This window comes from Pelodiscus sinensis, chromosome 30 (genome assembly GCF_052426305.1).
Source record: "Pelodiscus sinensis isolate ZL-2025 chromosome 30, ASM5242630v1, whole genome shotgun sequence".
Taxonomy (NCBI): domain Eukaryota; kingdom Metazoa; phylum Chordata; order Testudines; family Trionychidae; genus Pelodiscus; species Pelodiscus sinensis.
This window is the reverse complement of record NC_143081.1, coordinates 5165760-5181095: the sequence shown is the minus strand read 5'-3', so window position 1 is coordinate 5181095 and position 15336 is coordinate 5165760. Positions and strand designations below refer to the sequence as shown.

At 52.3% G+C, this 15336-nt stretch overlaps 3 protein-coding genes across 3 annotated transcripts in view; 1 reads left to right on the top strand and 2 right to left on the bottom strand.

Annotated features, from left to right (window-relative positions):
* The window catches only part of LOC149521034 (leukocyte immunoglobulin-like receptor subfamily A member 3), a 1043054-nt gene that overhangs the window by 916136 nt on the left and 111582 nt on the right, over window positions 1-15336 (bottom strand). The window lies entirely within an intron of this gene.
* Window positions 1-15336, top strand: part of LOC149521036 (Fc receptor-like protein 5) — a 238989-nt gene that overhangs the window by 141434 nt on the left and 82219 nt on the right. The window lies entirely within an intron of this gene.
* On the bottom strand, window positions 403-5120 carry LOC142821122 (olfactory receptor 6F1-like). Its single transcript, XM_089774125.1, has 2 exons — window positions 4811-5120; window positions 403-1112 (listed from the first exon to the last, which is right to left on the bottom strand). Exons 1-2 carry the CDS (start codon window positions 5118-5120, stop codon window positions 403-405), a joined length of 1020 nt encoding a protein of 339 aa, XP_089630251.1.

Here is a 15336-nt window from a genome sequence, read left to right as displayed (position 1 = left end):
TGGCTCCTTGTCTGGAATGGTTTGGCCACCCCGGTGTACTGTCTTCTTGGACTGGACACATGCATCCTGCTGGGTTGGCTCTCAGCGCAGAGCTGGCCCAAGGCACAGGTCGCACAACAAACACCTGCACCTCTTTCTGAGCTCAATCTTTCCAGATCTTTTCATTTTGTGTAGACACCAGTTCATGCCCCTGCAGCCTATTGGTACATCCCTGGGGCCATCGGCCACTGGTCCTAAATATCACGGAGCGAGGGTTTTGAAAAGGTCCCTGCACCCCCATTGCTCCCAGGGCTGTGACTCTGCAAGCGCAGGAAGGTCAGAGACACAAGTGGAAATAGAACCTTCTATTTTGTAGGCTTTGACTCTAGCCCTACCCTGGCCCATGTTGCAGCTATTCCATTTTCACCTAAGTAAGCCAATGGGCCAGTATATTGGAACTCTTAATTTCCTGCATGTTTTGCACAGGGTCTCCTGAACCTCCCTGTTTCTCAGGGCGTAGATGAGTGGATTGACCAGCGGTGTCAGGACGGTGTAGGAGACCGAGAGAACTTTCTTGAAGTCGCTCAGGAGGTCGGTGGTCGGGAACATGTAGGCAGCCAGGATAGTTCCATAGTAAATGCTCACCACAATGAGGTGGGAGGAGCAGGTGGAAAATGCCTTTTGCCTCCCGGTGCTGGAGGGGATTCTGAGGATGGTGCTGATGATGCAAATGTAGGATAGCAAGATGAGCAGGAAGGGGACCAGTATTAAAATCAAGCAGGCTGCGAATGCCAACGTGTCCATCAGCAGAGGGTCATTGCAGGAGAGTTTTACAAGGGGAATAAAGTCACAAAAGAAATGGTCGATACCATTGGGGCCACAGAAGGTTAACTGGGATATTGACACTGTGACTATACCACAAGCAATGAAGCCACCTAGCCAAGATGCCCCAGCAAGCTGGAGGCAAGACCTGCCACTCATCTGGGCTGCATAGTGCAGCGGGTTGCATATGGCAAGATACCGGTCATAGCACATCACTGATAGAAGAAGGCATTCTGTGGTGGCCAGAGCACAAAAGAAATAATATTGTGAGAGACACCCAGTGAAGGAAATTGTCCAATCTCTAGCCAGGAGCCCGGTGTGACGTAGTGGGGGTACCTGGCTGGTTTCTATGCTGCTGGCTCTGGGGGAACCCCCACTGGCTGTCGTGGGGACCACGACCCAGCAAAACAGGATGAGTCACTATGCAAACCAGTGGCCAGACACCCCCCATGGAGAGGAACAAAGGAAGGTGGATGCTGCCTTGGCTGGGGGGCAGGGCTGGAAGTGAGTGAGTTGGTTGCTGGCTGTCGGAGGGCATGGAGGAGAGCCTAGGGGAAGGGGCTGGAGTTTAGGGGCCCAGTCTCCCCCATCTCAAGGGGGCCTGAGGCATCCTAGCCCAGCTCCTGTAACCAGATTACATCTGTGCTGCGCTGTGCTGGAGGAGCAATAAACCACCCTCAATTCCACTGGCTGGTGCAGTCTGTTTGTGCCATTTCGGGGTGCAGGAGACGGGGAACCCCCAACGCGCCGTCACACTGGTGTCAGGAGCGGGATGCACTGCACCCCGTGGATGAAGCTCCCAGCGGCAAGCGACAAGGCGCAGTAGAAGCAAGAGCCCTGGAGCCAGGCGTGCTGGAGACAGAGCGAAGCGGTTCCTGGGAATCGTGGGGCGCTGCAGCACTAGACTGGTGAGTCTGCACCAAGGGGACCAGCGGGCAGATGGCCTACGCCCGACTCTTGAAGGCAGAGCTGGTGGGGCTGTGCAGAGAGAGGGGCTTGCCTGTGCAGAAAGCAACCAAGGCCCAGCTGATTGCCCAGCTGGAAGATAATGACCAGCCACAGGGCCAGGATCTTGTCCCCAGGGGAAGCAGCCAGACCCCCCCTGAGAGTGTGTCAGGCTCAGAGAGGGGGAGGAGTGCTGGAACCCAATGGAGAGATGAGACAGCGTCTCCCGGGAGGCCTGCAAGCCGTAGCCCATCTAGGGCAGGGGACAGCCCAGCGGAGCTGCGGCGCCTGGAGATCCAGCTGCGGATCAGGGAATTGGAAGTAGAGGACCGAGAGAAGGACCGCCAGGACCGAGAGAGGGAGCGCCAAGATCGAGAGAGGCAGCGGCAGCATGAGCTGGCCATGGCAGAGCGGAGAACCGGCGGGGCACCGGCTGCGCCAAGTGCGGATGGGCCCCAGGGTCCCAGGACTGCCAGATGCTTGGAGAGGCCCGTGGTGGCCCAATTGAAGGACATGGGTGACATAGACGGGTTCCTCAGTACCTTTGAGAGGGCCTGTGGACTGCAACGGGTTCCCCCAGCTGACTGGCTGCAGGAGCTCATCCCCGCACTGAGCCAGGAGGCGGCCGGAGTGCTCAGTCAGCTGGAGGACCTACAGCCAGGGGATTACAACCGAGTCAAGGAGGCCCTGCTGCACAAGTTCGGGCTGACCCCCGAGATGTACAGGAAGAAGTTCCGGGGGGTACAGAAAGGGCCACGGGAGACCTATGTGGACCTGGCCTCCCGCCTGGCGCAATACTGCCGCAAGTGGGTGTCTGGAGTCGGAGCCCAGACCGCAGAGGAGCTGCTCAAGCTGGTCATGATGGAGCAGTTCTATGAAGCGTGCCCACCCAAACTGAGGCTGTGGCTCAAGGACCGGAGACCAGAGAACCCCCAGGAGGCCGGGAGACTGGCGGATGAGTTCACGGAGAGCCGGTCCGGGTGTGAACGGGAGTCCCGGAGAGAGAGGGAACCGCGCAGAGACCGGATCTCGGCTGAGCGACGGAGGGAGTCAACTACGGGGCGAGACCAAGGAACAGGTCATCTGTGCCCCAGAGAACCAGCCAGGGCCGGGACAGAGACAGCCCAAAGCCTAACTTGCCATCGCTGTGGGCAAAAAGGCCACAAGAGGGCTCAGTGCACCAGGTCCCAGGACCGGGGACTTTCCAGGGTTAACTGGCTGGGGCGGGAGGAAGGGCAGGCTGCCCCAGAGGCAGGGGCTGGCAGGCAAACCTCAGCTCAGAGAGAGGGGAAGGATGCTCAGTGCACCTCCCCTGGGAGGTCTGATTCTCAGGAGGCGGATTTCTCCGTGTACCGGGTGGGGGCAGGGCGGCCCCTGCGGAGCGAGTGCCTCATACCCCTGGAGGTGGATGGTAGGAAGGTGACGGGCTTCTGGGACACGGGGGCAGAGGTGACTCTGGCCCGATCCGACATAGTGGCCCCGGAGCGGATACTACCCCACGCGCAGCTGACCCTGAAGGGCATAGACGGGTCCCCGTTTAAGGTGCCTGTAGCCAGGGTGCATCTGAAATGGGGGGCGAAGGAAGGCCTCAAGGAAGTGGGGGTGCACCCGCACTTGCCCACCGAGGTGCTGATGGGGAATGACCTAGAGGAGTGGCCCCATGAATCCCAGCGGGCTCTAGTCACTACCTGGAGCCAGAGCCAGCGGGGGGCTGACAACGTGGGTCCAGGGAAGGACTCCTGGCAGCATCCTCAGGGTCCCATCCCAGTGGACACGGGGTCCAGCCAGGCTGGGACTCCGGACCTAGGCAGAGGTGGGGGACAGGTCCCGATCCCTGCCTCAGCAGCTGAATTCCAGGCTGAGGTGCAGGCAGACCCCTCCTTGCAGAGGCTGAGGGACCAGGCTGGCCTCCATGCAGCTCAGCCCCGGGGGAGAGGTGGCCAGGAGAGATTCCTGCGGGAGCGTGGGCTCCTGTTCCGTGAGTGGCTCCCCCCCAGGAAGGCGAGGGCATGGGGGGTCCAGCGGCAGCTGGTCGTCCCCCGAAAGTATCGCCTCAAGCTGCTGTATTTGGCCCACGATTCCCCCATTGGGGGCCACCGGGGGATCCGGAGCACCCGGCTGAGGCTGCTCCAGCACTTCTATTGGCCGGGAATCTTTACAGCCGTGCAGCGGTACTGCCGGTCCTGTGACTCCTGCCAGAGGGGCGGGAAGGCCCAAGACAGGAGGAAAGCGGCTTGGGGGTCTCTACCCCAGATAGACCCTCTGGGCTTGCTGAGAGAGTTATGGGAGGGGAAGTCCTCCCTGGATGGAGCATCGGGGGTGGAAGCCGCCCTGGCTGTCCAGAGAAGGCTCGCTGGGCTCATGGCCCCGGCCCGAGAGACCCTGGCCAGAGATCAAGGCCAGTGGAAGGGTGGGTGTGACCCCCGAGGACAGGCCTCTGCCAGTCGCCCTGGAGCGGGGCGGCGAGTGGACAGAGGGAAGCCAATTCATGTGGGGCCTCGCCACGGCCGGCCCGAGTCAAGGGGAGCACCCATGTCCCCAGGGCGGGTTCCCACGCAGAGGACCCGAACTTCCCTAGGTCACGAGCGGAGTGACCCTGCTCAGTTCGCTCTCGGAGGGGGGAGAACTGTGACGTAGTGGGGGTACCTGGCTGGTTTCTATGCTGCTGGCTCTGGGGTAACCCCCACTGGCTGTCGTGGGGACCACGACCCAGCAAAACAGGATGAGTCACTATGCAAACCAGTGGCCAGACACCCCCCATGGAGAGGAACAAAGGAAGGTGGATGCTGCCTTGGCTGGGGGGCAGGGCTGGAAGTGAGTGAGTTGGTTGCTGGCTGTCGGAGGGCATGGAGGAGAGCCTAGGGGAAGGGGCTGGAGTTTAGGGGCCCAGTCTCCCCCATCTCAAGGGGGCCTGAGGCATCCTAGCCCAGTTCCTGTAACCAGATTACATCTGTGCTGCGCTGTGCTGGAGGAGCAATAAACCACCCTCAATTCCACTGGCTGGTGCAGTCTGTTTGTGCCATTTCGGGGTGCAGGAGACGGGGAACCCCCAACGCGCCGTCACACCCGGCCAGCAGCCGGGGCAGGAGGGTTGAGCTGTAGCAGATCTCTAAGCAAGACAAGTTGCCCAGGAAGAAGTACATGGGGGTGTGAAGGTGCCGATCTGCCACAACCAGCACCAAGATAAGGCTATTCCCAGCCATGGTCACCAGGTAGATCATGAGGAATAGGAGGAAGAGAGGAAGCTGCAGGCCAGGAAGATCCCCAAATCCCAGAAGGATGAATTCTGTAACAGATGTTTGGTTTCCTTGTTCCTGGTTTTCCATGGGGTGTGTCTGTGAGACAGAAACAGGGTCACTGCGAGCAACATTCATTACAATATGGGAGCCTTGTCTTCATCGCCTGCCTCTGGCAGCCCTGGCACAGTAGCAGAGTGAGGAATGGAGGGCAGGGGAGGGAATCACCGTCTCTGGGCCCCAGGGACAGGTTGAGTACCTGAGAGAGGGCGGGTGAGACAGACAGTGTCTTTCCACACCAGGAATGTCTCAAGAGATAGCGCCGAGCACTCAAACCCTGCGGAGCTGGGCTTGAATAGGGGGTACAGATGCTGTGTCAGACAGTCACTGCCTGGTGGGTAAAAGCCAAGTGAGGGAGGGGCCGCTCCACTGGGGAGCTGGGCCAGGAGGGGATATTTGACAGGGGACTCTAGCAGAGAAACCAACCAAGCAAATGGTCCTGGGACCTGTAAGGGCCGGTGTGAGGGGTTTTCCCGTCGGCCTGGTCCCTGATTCTGCTCCTTTAGGCAGAAAGCAGCAGGGCACAGTCTGAAGAGCAGACAATGAGACTTGTATTGGGCCATCGTACAAACAGTGGGTTTTCCAAGCCCTGTGCACCAGTCAGGCACATCTCTGTGGGCTGATAGAGTTTTCCTCTCCCCCAGCTACCACGATTCACCCAATAGACCCCTTCCTGTAATCCCCAGCCGCAGACACCAATGGGCTCCCCCGTCCCTCTGCTATGTTTCAAACTCCCATGCTGCAGAGCTCTGACTGGTTCCCTCTTCCTCATTTCCCTATTCCCGGTGCCCCATCCCCCCATTCCCAACTCCTTTCCCACTCCTTCTTCTTATTCACAGGCCCAGAAACACCCACCGTGCACCCCCCAGTCACACCTTCTAGACGCCATGTTCCATTCGGAGGGGCCATGAGTTAGGATCTGCATCCCACCGTGGGAAGGAGAAGGAGGGAGGCTGAGTGGGTCAGCATTTCTCTGGTCACTGAGTCTTTGAGCTCCCCGCCAACCTTGCCCCTCCCATGTGGCTGCAGGGCCTGAATCTGAGACACAGACGTGGGGCAGTCGGGCAGCGCCATCCCACCGGTCCCTGTCACACTGTGAGCTCTGTCCCAGGTCTGCCTCGTGGGCCCACAGGCTCCGCCTGGTGGTGGGAACGTGGCACCACATCACTTTTCCCTTTGTCCCGCACACGTCTGGGGGGAGGGGGGGATGCGAGTGTCTCAAAAGTTAAACCCCCAAGAATCTCTCAGACTCACAAACTGGCTCAGATGCTAATGGGGGGGGGGGAGAAACCCCTCCTTGAACTAGGCAGCAAACAGCAGCTCCCAGTCCTCCCACCCTTTGACATTTACAGTCTGTTCTAGGGTGCCGGGTATTGAAGACAGTCTAGCGGAGAACAACCAAAATGATTGAGGGGCTGCAGCTGCCTCCTTCTCCTCCCAGCCCTGGCTCTGGATGGACCCTGCCCTGGGCTAGATCAGCTGCCGTCCCTGCACCTAGCCCACGATGTTGTGCCCTCCCCCTCGGTGTTGCAAGGGACTCACTGTATCTCTGCTTTCACAGGTGGGGTCTCCTCACAGCCCCGTGTTGGCACTGACCTACCCATCCCCTACCCCCTGCCCCGGCTGGTTCCCCACAAAGGTAAACAATTAAACTGGTTACAAATGGGGAAAAGACATAAAATCAAAGATTAGTCCACAAGATTGCAGGAAATCCTTTCCGCCAGGCCGGCCCCAGCCAATGTCTCTTCCCTGGCCTGAGACAGCAGCGATTCCCAGCTCTGTGTTCCCTGCATCATCCCGCCCCCTCTTCATGGCCCTGCGAGGGCCACCAGGCAGGGAAGGACTCTCACTGTAATGCAGGGAGGGGAGTGGAAAATGGGCCCAGTGTTTGCAAGGATGCCTTGGGCGCAGGATATCAGCTGGGAAACTAACACGGAGAGGCACAGATTAGCCAATAAGTTCTTGGCTGAAGACAACTTTTCATTTCAGAAGGTTGAAAATGCTACTGGGGAAGCTGTTCTAGATTTGATTTTAACAAATAGGGGGGAACTGGTTAAGAATTTGAAAGTAGAAGGGAGCATTGGTAAAAGTGGTCATGAAATCATAGAACTCATGAATCTCAGGAATGGTAGAAGGGAAAACAGCAAAATAGGGACAATGAATTTCAGGAGAGCAAATTTTGGTAAGTTCAGAGTAGATAATGTCCCATGGGAAGCAAGACTGAGGTGAAAAACAACTGAAGAGAGTTGGCAGTTTTGAAATGGACATTATTAACTGCCCAAAAGCAAGCTATTCAACTGCATAAGAAAGATAGAAATTACAGAAGAAGACCACCTTGGCTTAACCAGGAGATCTTCCATGATCTAAAAATTAAAAAGGAGTCACATAAAAAGTGGAATAGAGGAAAAATCAAAGGATGAATATGAGGAAGCAATAGAGCTATGCGGGGGCAAGATTAGAAAGACAAAGGCACAAAATGAGCTCAAATTAGCAACAGACATAAAGGCTACGTCTACACTGGCATGATTTTCCGAAAATGCTTTTAACGGAAAACTTTTCCGTTAAAAGCATTTTCGGAAAAGCACGTCTAGATTGGCAGGATGCTTTTCTGCACAAGCACTTTTTGCGGAAAAGCGCCCGTGGCCAATCTAGACGTGGTTTTCTGCAAAAAAGCCCCGATTGCCATTTTTGTGATCAGGGCTTTTTTGCGGAAAACAGTACTGTGCTGTCTACACTGGCCCTTTTAAGCAAAAAGTCTTTCATAAAAAGACTTTTGCCTGAACAGGAGCAGCATAGTATTTCCTGAAAAGCACTGACGATCTTACATCAGTGTTTTTCCGGAAATTCAAGTGGCCAGTGTAGACAGCTGGCAAGTTTTTCCGCAAAATCGGATGATTTTGTGGAAAAACTTGCCAGTCTAGACACAGCCAAAGGGAAATAAGAAGACTTTCTATAAATATATAAGAACCAAGAAGAAGACCAAGGACAGGGACGGCCCATTGTTCAGTGAGGAGGGAGAAACAGTAACAAGAAACTTAGAAATGGCAGAGGTGCTTAATGACTTCTTTGTTTTAGTCTTCACAATGAAGGAATGCCTGACATAGTGAATATTAGTGGGAATGGGTAGGTTTAGAATAGTGTTTCACAACCAGTGGTATAAGTACCCTCAGGAGTACTTGAGAGAAGTCTGGGGTGTACATCAACACAACTGAAATCTGGAGAAAACCAAATACAAATTAGATGGGGCTACTCTAAGGTGGGTGCATAACTGTCTGGAAAACTGTTCTCAGAGAGTAGTTATTAATGGTTTACAATCCTGCTGGAAGGGTATAACAAGGAGGGGGGGGGTCTGTTTTGGGACTGGTTCTGTTCAATATCTTCATCAACAATTTAGATACTGACATAGAGAGTATGATTATTAAGTTTGCAGATGATACGAAGCTGGGAGGCGTGGCAAGTGCTTTCGAGGATAGGGTCATAATGCTAAATTATCTGCACAACCTGGAGAAATGGTCTGAGGTAAATAGGACAAATGCAAAGTCCTCCTGTGAAGAAGGAACAATCCATTGCACACACACAGAATGGGAAGCGACTGTACAGGAAGGACTCCTGCAGAAATAGATCTAGGGGTCATAGTGGACCACAAGCCAGTGTTGTCTTCAAATTGTTATTCTCAAGTCCACGTCGAGTCTCAAGTCACAAACAATGAACCCGAGTCGAGTTTCAAGTTGAGTCACCGAGGCAATTTAAGTCAGACTTGAGTCAACAACTCTGCCACCAGCTAAATATGAATCAACACTATGACAGTGCTGCAAAAAAAGCAAACATGATTCTGGGTTCATTAACAGGAGTATTGTGAGCAAGATAGGAGAAGTAATTCTTCCAATCTACTCTGTGGTGATTATGCAGTTCTGGGCACCACCGTTCAAGAAAGATGTGGAGAAACTGGAGAAGATGCAGAGAAGAGCAGCAAGAATGATTAAAGGCCTAGAGAACATGACCTATGAGGGAAGACTGAAATAACTGGGCTTGTTTAGTTTGGAAAGGAGAAGACTGAGAGGAGACATGATAGTGGTTTTGAGGTATCTAAATGGGTGTCACAAGGAAGAGGGAAATATTGTTCTCCTTTCCTTTGAGGATAGGACAAGAAGCAATGGGCTTAAACTGTCAGGGTGGTTAAACACTGGAATAAATTGCCTAGGGAGGTTGTGGAATCTCCGTATCTGGAGATATTTAAGAGCAGGTTACATAGACATCTATCAGGGATGGTCTAGACAGTACTGGGTCCTGTTGCGAGGGCAGGGGACTGGATTCAATGACCTCTTGAGGTCCCTTCCAGTTCTAGTGATCTATGATTCAATGATTCCCATCCTGGCTTTGCCCCCAGCTCTCTCTGGGACTCATTGGCCCATTAGAAAGGCTCTGCCACTGCCGGAGAATGGGCTTGTTGGCAGTGTGGGATACTACAGCGTTAGCTGCCCAAACACCTCCAGAGATCAGTCCCTCTGTGTGCGGTACACCCTGCTGCCAAGCTGGGCTGGTGGCAATGCACTGGGGCGGAGGAGGAGAGACACGTTCCAGAGAGTGCGGTGCCCAGATAACAGAGTGACAGAAACAAGGGAAGTTGTGAGCTAAAAGCTCTTGGCTGATCTGAAATCCTCTCCTTTTGGGTGGGAGGGTTGCTAGAAACCAGCGCCCAGTGCCCCATGAAAACCCCCTCCCCCACTAGTGTCCTACCAAACCCACGTTGCTTCCCAACCCTGAAGCGCCAGGGAGCGGGGAGGAAACGGCTGATTTACCTCCAAGGCAGGTCGGGCAGCAACGGGATCCCGGCTCCCACCTCCGCACGCAGCGTCTCAGGGCCAGAGGCAGGTTCCTCCGCCCATCTCTGCCCGGCGCGTTCCCCTGCGCCCCGGGCCCGGTCACTGGAACGTCAGAGCCCAGAGCAGCGACCGAGGCTCCTTCGCCCTCTCTGGATGACGCGCCCCACGCCGCAGCCCTGCGCCAACTGTGGAAAATCTTCTCGGTGCGCTGTATAGCCTGGTGTGGGCAGGGGCCGCCTCCCCAGGTGCCAGTCCCACGGGGAACATCACCGGTGAGGAAAGTTGGTGTTTGGTCTGTTTCTAGATGACATCAGCAGATGCAAACTTCTAGTCTCAAAGGCAAAATCCCAGAGAGGGGAGAAACTTTGAGCTCTAAAGCAAATCCCTCTGTGGCGGGCAAAGTCTGCGCTGGCTCTCAAGAAATAACACACGGATCCCAGGAACACGCTGTGTGGCTGAGTTTGTCAGAGCTGCCTGAGTGGTTTAGGCACAAAGTTCTCATCCAATTCCCTTAACCCGGTTTGACAATCTCAGCATTGTTGGCTGAGCTTGCTCCTTCTGGAAACAAACCTCCTGCTGCCCTTGGAAAGGAACACCCAGGTCCCTGTCCTGTCAGCGTCTGTAATAGCTCAGTTCAGGTGTCATTATAATGAACATCTAAGTGACTGGGGAGCCTGGATCCCATTTTCAAAGGGGCTTCATCGCCAGGGCTGAGCAGTCTCTGCCTCGCTGAAATTCAACCAACTCCTTTCAAGATTCACTGAAGTGTGTGTGAAAATGTCCCCACAGACGCTGATACTGAGCCAGGAAGGGACAGGAAACTTCGAGGCTACATCACCCACATTCAGCCACTAAAGGCAGATTAGAACGGGGTATAAATGGTCATTAGAGCCCGTCACCAGAGGTGGCGAATGGAGCCATGTCCGACACAGCAGCGCTTTGACAGGCAGGCTGGTTGCTCGCTAGTGACTGTGCTGCTCTCGGGTCCCTGCACCTCACTGGAGGTCAGTGATGTCCCCAGGCGGTTTCTGTCCCTGCTCTATGCTCTTGGTTCCGAGACCCCAAGGGGCTGTGACTGGGCAGGACTTGGCTGTGACAGTGTCAGTGTCCATGAGTCACTTTGAAGTCAAGTGGCAACTCGGCAGATGAATGGTTAATTGTCCCGGGCTGAGGAATTCAACTACCTTCCCATGATCTGTAGGAAAGGGGAGTTTTTCCTGCCACACCTCAGCACCACACCCAAGCGAGGCCTGGGGTCAGGAGCCTGCCTGAGAAGTGAGAAGAGAAACCTGTGGCCATGGCCCTGTTCGCCCAGCTCTGCCAAAGCCTCTTGCAGGGAAGTTGGAGCCGCCAGACCAAGTCTGCAGCTCCTGTTCTGTCACCCTGGTATTGGCCACTGGGCTGTACGTGGGGGAACTAACTCCCAAAGAATTTTTTGCACCTGAATTAGGGGACATCAAATGACATTAATAGGCAGCAGGTTTAAAACAAGCAAAGAGAAGTTTTTCTTCATGCAAGGCACAGACAACCTGTGGAACTCCTTGCCAGAGGATGGTGTAACGCTCAGGACTTGAAGAGGGTTAAAAAAAAGAGCTACATAAATTCATGGAGGATTGGTCCATCATTGGCTCTTATACATACTAGCCAGGGATATTGTCTCTAGCTTCTATTGTCAGAGGCTACACATGGATGACCTCATTCCAGGAGGTGTAACAGTTAACTCGAACTTAGTTCAAGTTAATGTTTCACTGCCACGTGTAACCGTGGGTAGTTAATTCAGACTAGGGGGATTGAAAAATGGCGACCGGATGGGAAGATGCAAATCAAGCCTGGGATATTTAAATCCCGGGCTTCATTTGCAACTTTGGATGCCTACATTAGACTCCCTAGTTCAAACTAAGGGGCTAGTGTAGACATACCCTTGCAGAAGAAAGCTCAGATGGCCATTTCAGCCCTAGGGCTTTCTTGTGCAAGAAACCCCTACTGTGCAGCCACACTGCCTTCTTACACTTGTAAGGAAAGAGCATAGCTCTTGTGCAAGAGGTCGTCTTTTACTAAGCCGTAGTGTAAATCTTCTTGTGGAACAGTGGGTGGGCAGTGTGGACACTCTGCAGAAGAACGGCTGTTCTTCTGCAAGAACCCGCAGGTTTAGATATAGCTTAGAGTGTGGGGAGAGAGGGCTTCTTGCGCAAGAGCTACATGCTTTTCTAACAAGTGTAAGAGCTCTTGTGCAAGAGGGCTGTGTGGACACGTGGCAGTGGTTTCTTGCGTGAGAAATCCCTGTGGCTAAAATGGCCATCAGAGTTTTCTTGCACAAGTGAGCATCCACACTGCCAAGGATGTTCTTCCTCAAAAGCACATGGCAGTGTGGACGTGTTCTTGTGCAAGAACCCACCAGTGTAGACATAGCCTGGGAATGGCTGGGGACAGCTGGCCCAGGGATGGAGCAGCAGAGCCAGGTCAGACTCACGCCTGCCCTGGTCCCACAGCCCTCCTCACAGCAGCTGGCAATTACAGCAGTGGCTCCATGGTTTCAGGTGCTGCCCCTCACCTACAGACACTGATGCCACAGCTCCCTGATATTGATCAATGGGAGCTGCAGGAGCAGAGTCTGCAGGCAAGGACAGCGTGTGAGGACTCCCTGCTCTGCCTCTCAGGGGCTGCACGGACTTGCCAGCCACACCCAGGAGCAGCAGTTACCACTGGGATAATGACTCCAGACGTGGCAGGTTCGGCATTTTAGAGCTCACTGCTCCAAGAACCACATTTAAACAAACAGTAATAGAATGTAGCTGTGTTAGTCTGGTGTATCTGAAGCAAAATGCAGGACTATGTAGCACTTTAAAGACTAACAAGATGGTTTATTAGGTGATGAGCTTTCGTGGGCCAGACCCACTTCCTCAGATCAAGTAGTGGAAGAAAATAGTCACAGCCATATATACCAAAGGGCAGGAGCAGCATGACAGTGGGTGGAAGAGCAATTTTAGTGCCAGCACTTGATAGCTTCCTGGCCAAACCAGTTGGGATCCCCTGTCAGAGGCTCCAAGATCTACTGGTAGATCCCGATGGACTGGTTGGTGAGTTCTGCTTTAAGGGAACTGTGTTTCTGGTTTCTGGGTACCAGCAAAGTCCTGCAGAAGCTTTTTGCTCCCCAGTTTGAGCAATCTAAATATCAGACTGACAGTTTGGGGAACTCTCTGCCCCCTTCTTTGCCATTTGCCCCAGCAGTGCAATCCCAGCCTGGCCCACTGGGACCCCACTCAGCGTGTCCTGAAGTTTGTATTCTCTGATGTCTTCACACTTTTCATGACTGCCCAGCGCCAGCCTTTCCCCCGCTGACTGGTTTTGTCTCCAGAGCTTTGGAGCTAACAATGCCCAGCGGGACTTGCACAGAGGCACTTGCATTCCATGTGCCTTGTCTAATTGTCTCTTTCCCTTCCCCCCATGCGGAAAATAGTTCAGTTCCTAATTAAACACCGGTTTACATGTTGGGAGAGTCTTGTCCCAGGCTGCTCCACTGTCCTGCACCAACCCCTTCTTCATAGAACTCTAGCACTGGAAGGGACCTCGAGAGGTCATCGAGTCCAGTCCCCTGCTCTCACAGCAGGACCCAGTATGTTCTACACAGTCCCTGATAGATGTCTATCTAACTTGCTCTTAAATATCTCCAGAGATGGGGATTCCACAGCCTCCCTAGGCAACTTATCCCAATGTTTAACCAACCTGACAATTAAGACGTTTTTACTAATGTCCAACCTAAACCTTTCTTGCTGCAGTTTAAGCTTATTGCTTCTTGTCCTATCATCAGAGGCCAAGGAGAACAATTTGTCTCAGTGCAGTGTAGAGCGGAAGAATGACTTCTTGTGTCTTGCTCACAACACTCATGTTCATGCATCACAGAATCATGTTTGCCATGTAGCACTGCTGGCTCATATTTGGCTTGTGGTCCATTACTTTTGGGTCATTTCCTATTCAGTATGTGTGAAACTGATTGTTGTTTCTCAAAACAGTAAAACTTGAAGCAATGCATTTCAGGGGTGAATTTGATCTAAGAAGAGTTTTGGGAGTTTTTTTTTTTTACTTTTGCTTTCACAAAGGTCAATTAATTTTTTTTCAACCTCAAATATGTTTTTCACTTGCAAGGTCACTGAACACCTTCATTCACACAGGTACCCTGACACACACTCATTTGCTACAACTCCTACAGTTTGTGTGTTTAAGAATGCAATCCATAGAAGTGCTTGCAAAATGGATAACGAATTGGTGACTGTTGAAGGGAAATACTTTCCAGTGTGTTTTCAGAACATCCTTCCAAACATCCTTTGATGGGGGGGGGGGGGGGATAATGAAAAAAAATCAAAAAGTGAGAAATTAAAAAAATGAATTAATCACTGACGTCTGTTTTAAAATTGCAGAGTGGGATTTCCAAAGATTCCTATGGGATTTGAGCATCTGAATTCCATGGGTGTTTTGTACTTAACTTCTTTAGTTTTCTTGAAAATGTGATCCTTAAAGAAGGTGACCATTTTTCTATTCAATTTGTTTACATAGCTCAACAAGTCCCAGGAAACTTTTTCCATTTGTCATTTCCCACTGGTATTGCAGAGCCCAGATGAAACCATCCCACTTTAAAAAATGTATTTATAGAATGAATGCAGGCAAAGTTTATTTCCCAGATGGGCAGAGGCAACATGCGAGGTAGAGCAACGGAGACTGACAGAGAGTAATTTGGAAAATGAGAGAGAGAGGCGTTTATTTCATTTGTGATTACAGCATCTGAATCACAGCCAGTCTGAAAAGGTGAGATCTGTATAACTATGCAGACCTATTCCTACGCTTTGATGTTCCTTGGCTCACAATGTCATGGACAAGAAGGGACCATTTTGGTCTTCTAGGCTGAAATCCTGTGTAACACTTCACATAAAAAAACTCCTACAGCAGAACTTTTAGAAAAAAATCCACTCTTAATTTAAAAGCAGTCCATTATGAGGAATCTATCACAATCCTCGGTAAAGTGTTAATTATCTTCAATATTAAAACATGCATCTTATGTCTAGTGTGAATTTGTCTTGTTTCAACCACCATTCAGCGGGACATTTTTGATTGTCTCTGTTAGAAGAGCCAATATCCTCCTCATGTAGGTGCTACGTCCGAGCAACCAAGACATTTCTGAAATGTCTCTGTGACACGGAATGGATTGAGTTCCTTGAGTCTGTCACTACAAGGCACACGTAAGTGGCACTTTGGCTGCTGTGTTGATGTTGTTGCTCAATGAAAGAGATATAGAAAAAGAATTTAGCAAGGAATACAGAAAGGTGGAGGAAAAAATGTAGCAGTGAAGTTCAATCCAAACAGATTATTTAAGAACAGGTGGAGAGAAGACTTCGCGAGGAACAGATTTCTGATAGTTCAAAACTGCTTAATCTAGCAGAAAAAAATTCCCCTGGCTGGAAACTGAAGTTAGACACATT

Excerpts from the sequence above, each read along its gene's own strand:
- LOC142821122 (XM_089774125.1), bottom strand. The coding sequence starts at position 5,120 with ATGAATGTTGCTCGCAGTGACCCTGTTTCTGTCTCACAGACACACCCC. Across the intron at positions 1,113-4,810 it reads GCCCCGGCTGCTGGCCGGGT|TCCTGGCTAGAGATTGGACA; the intron begins GTGACGGCGCGT and ends GTCACACCGGGC.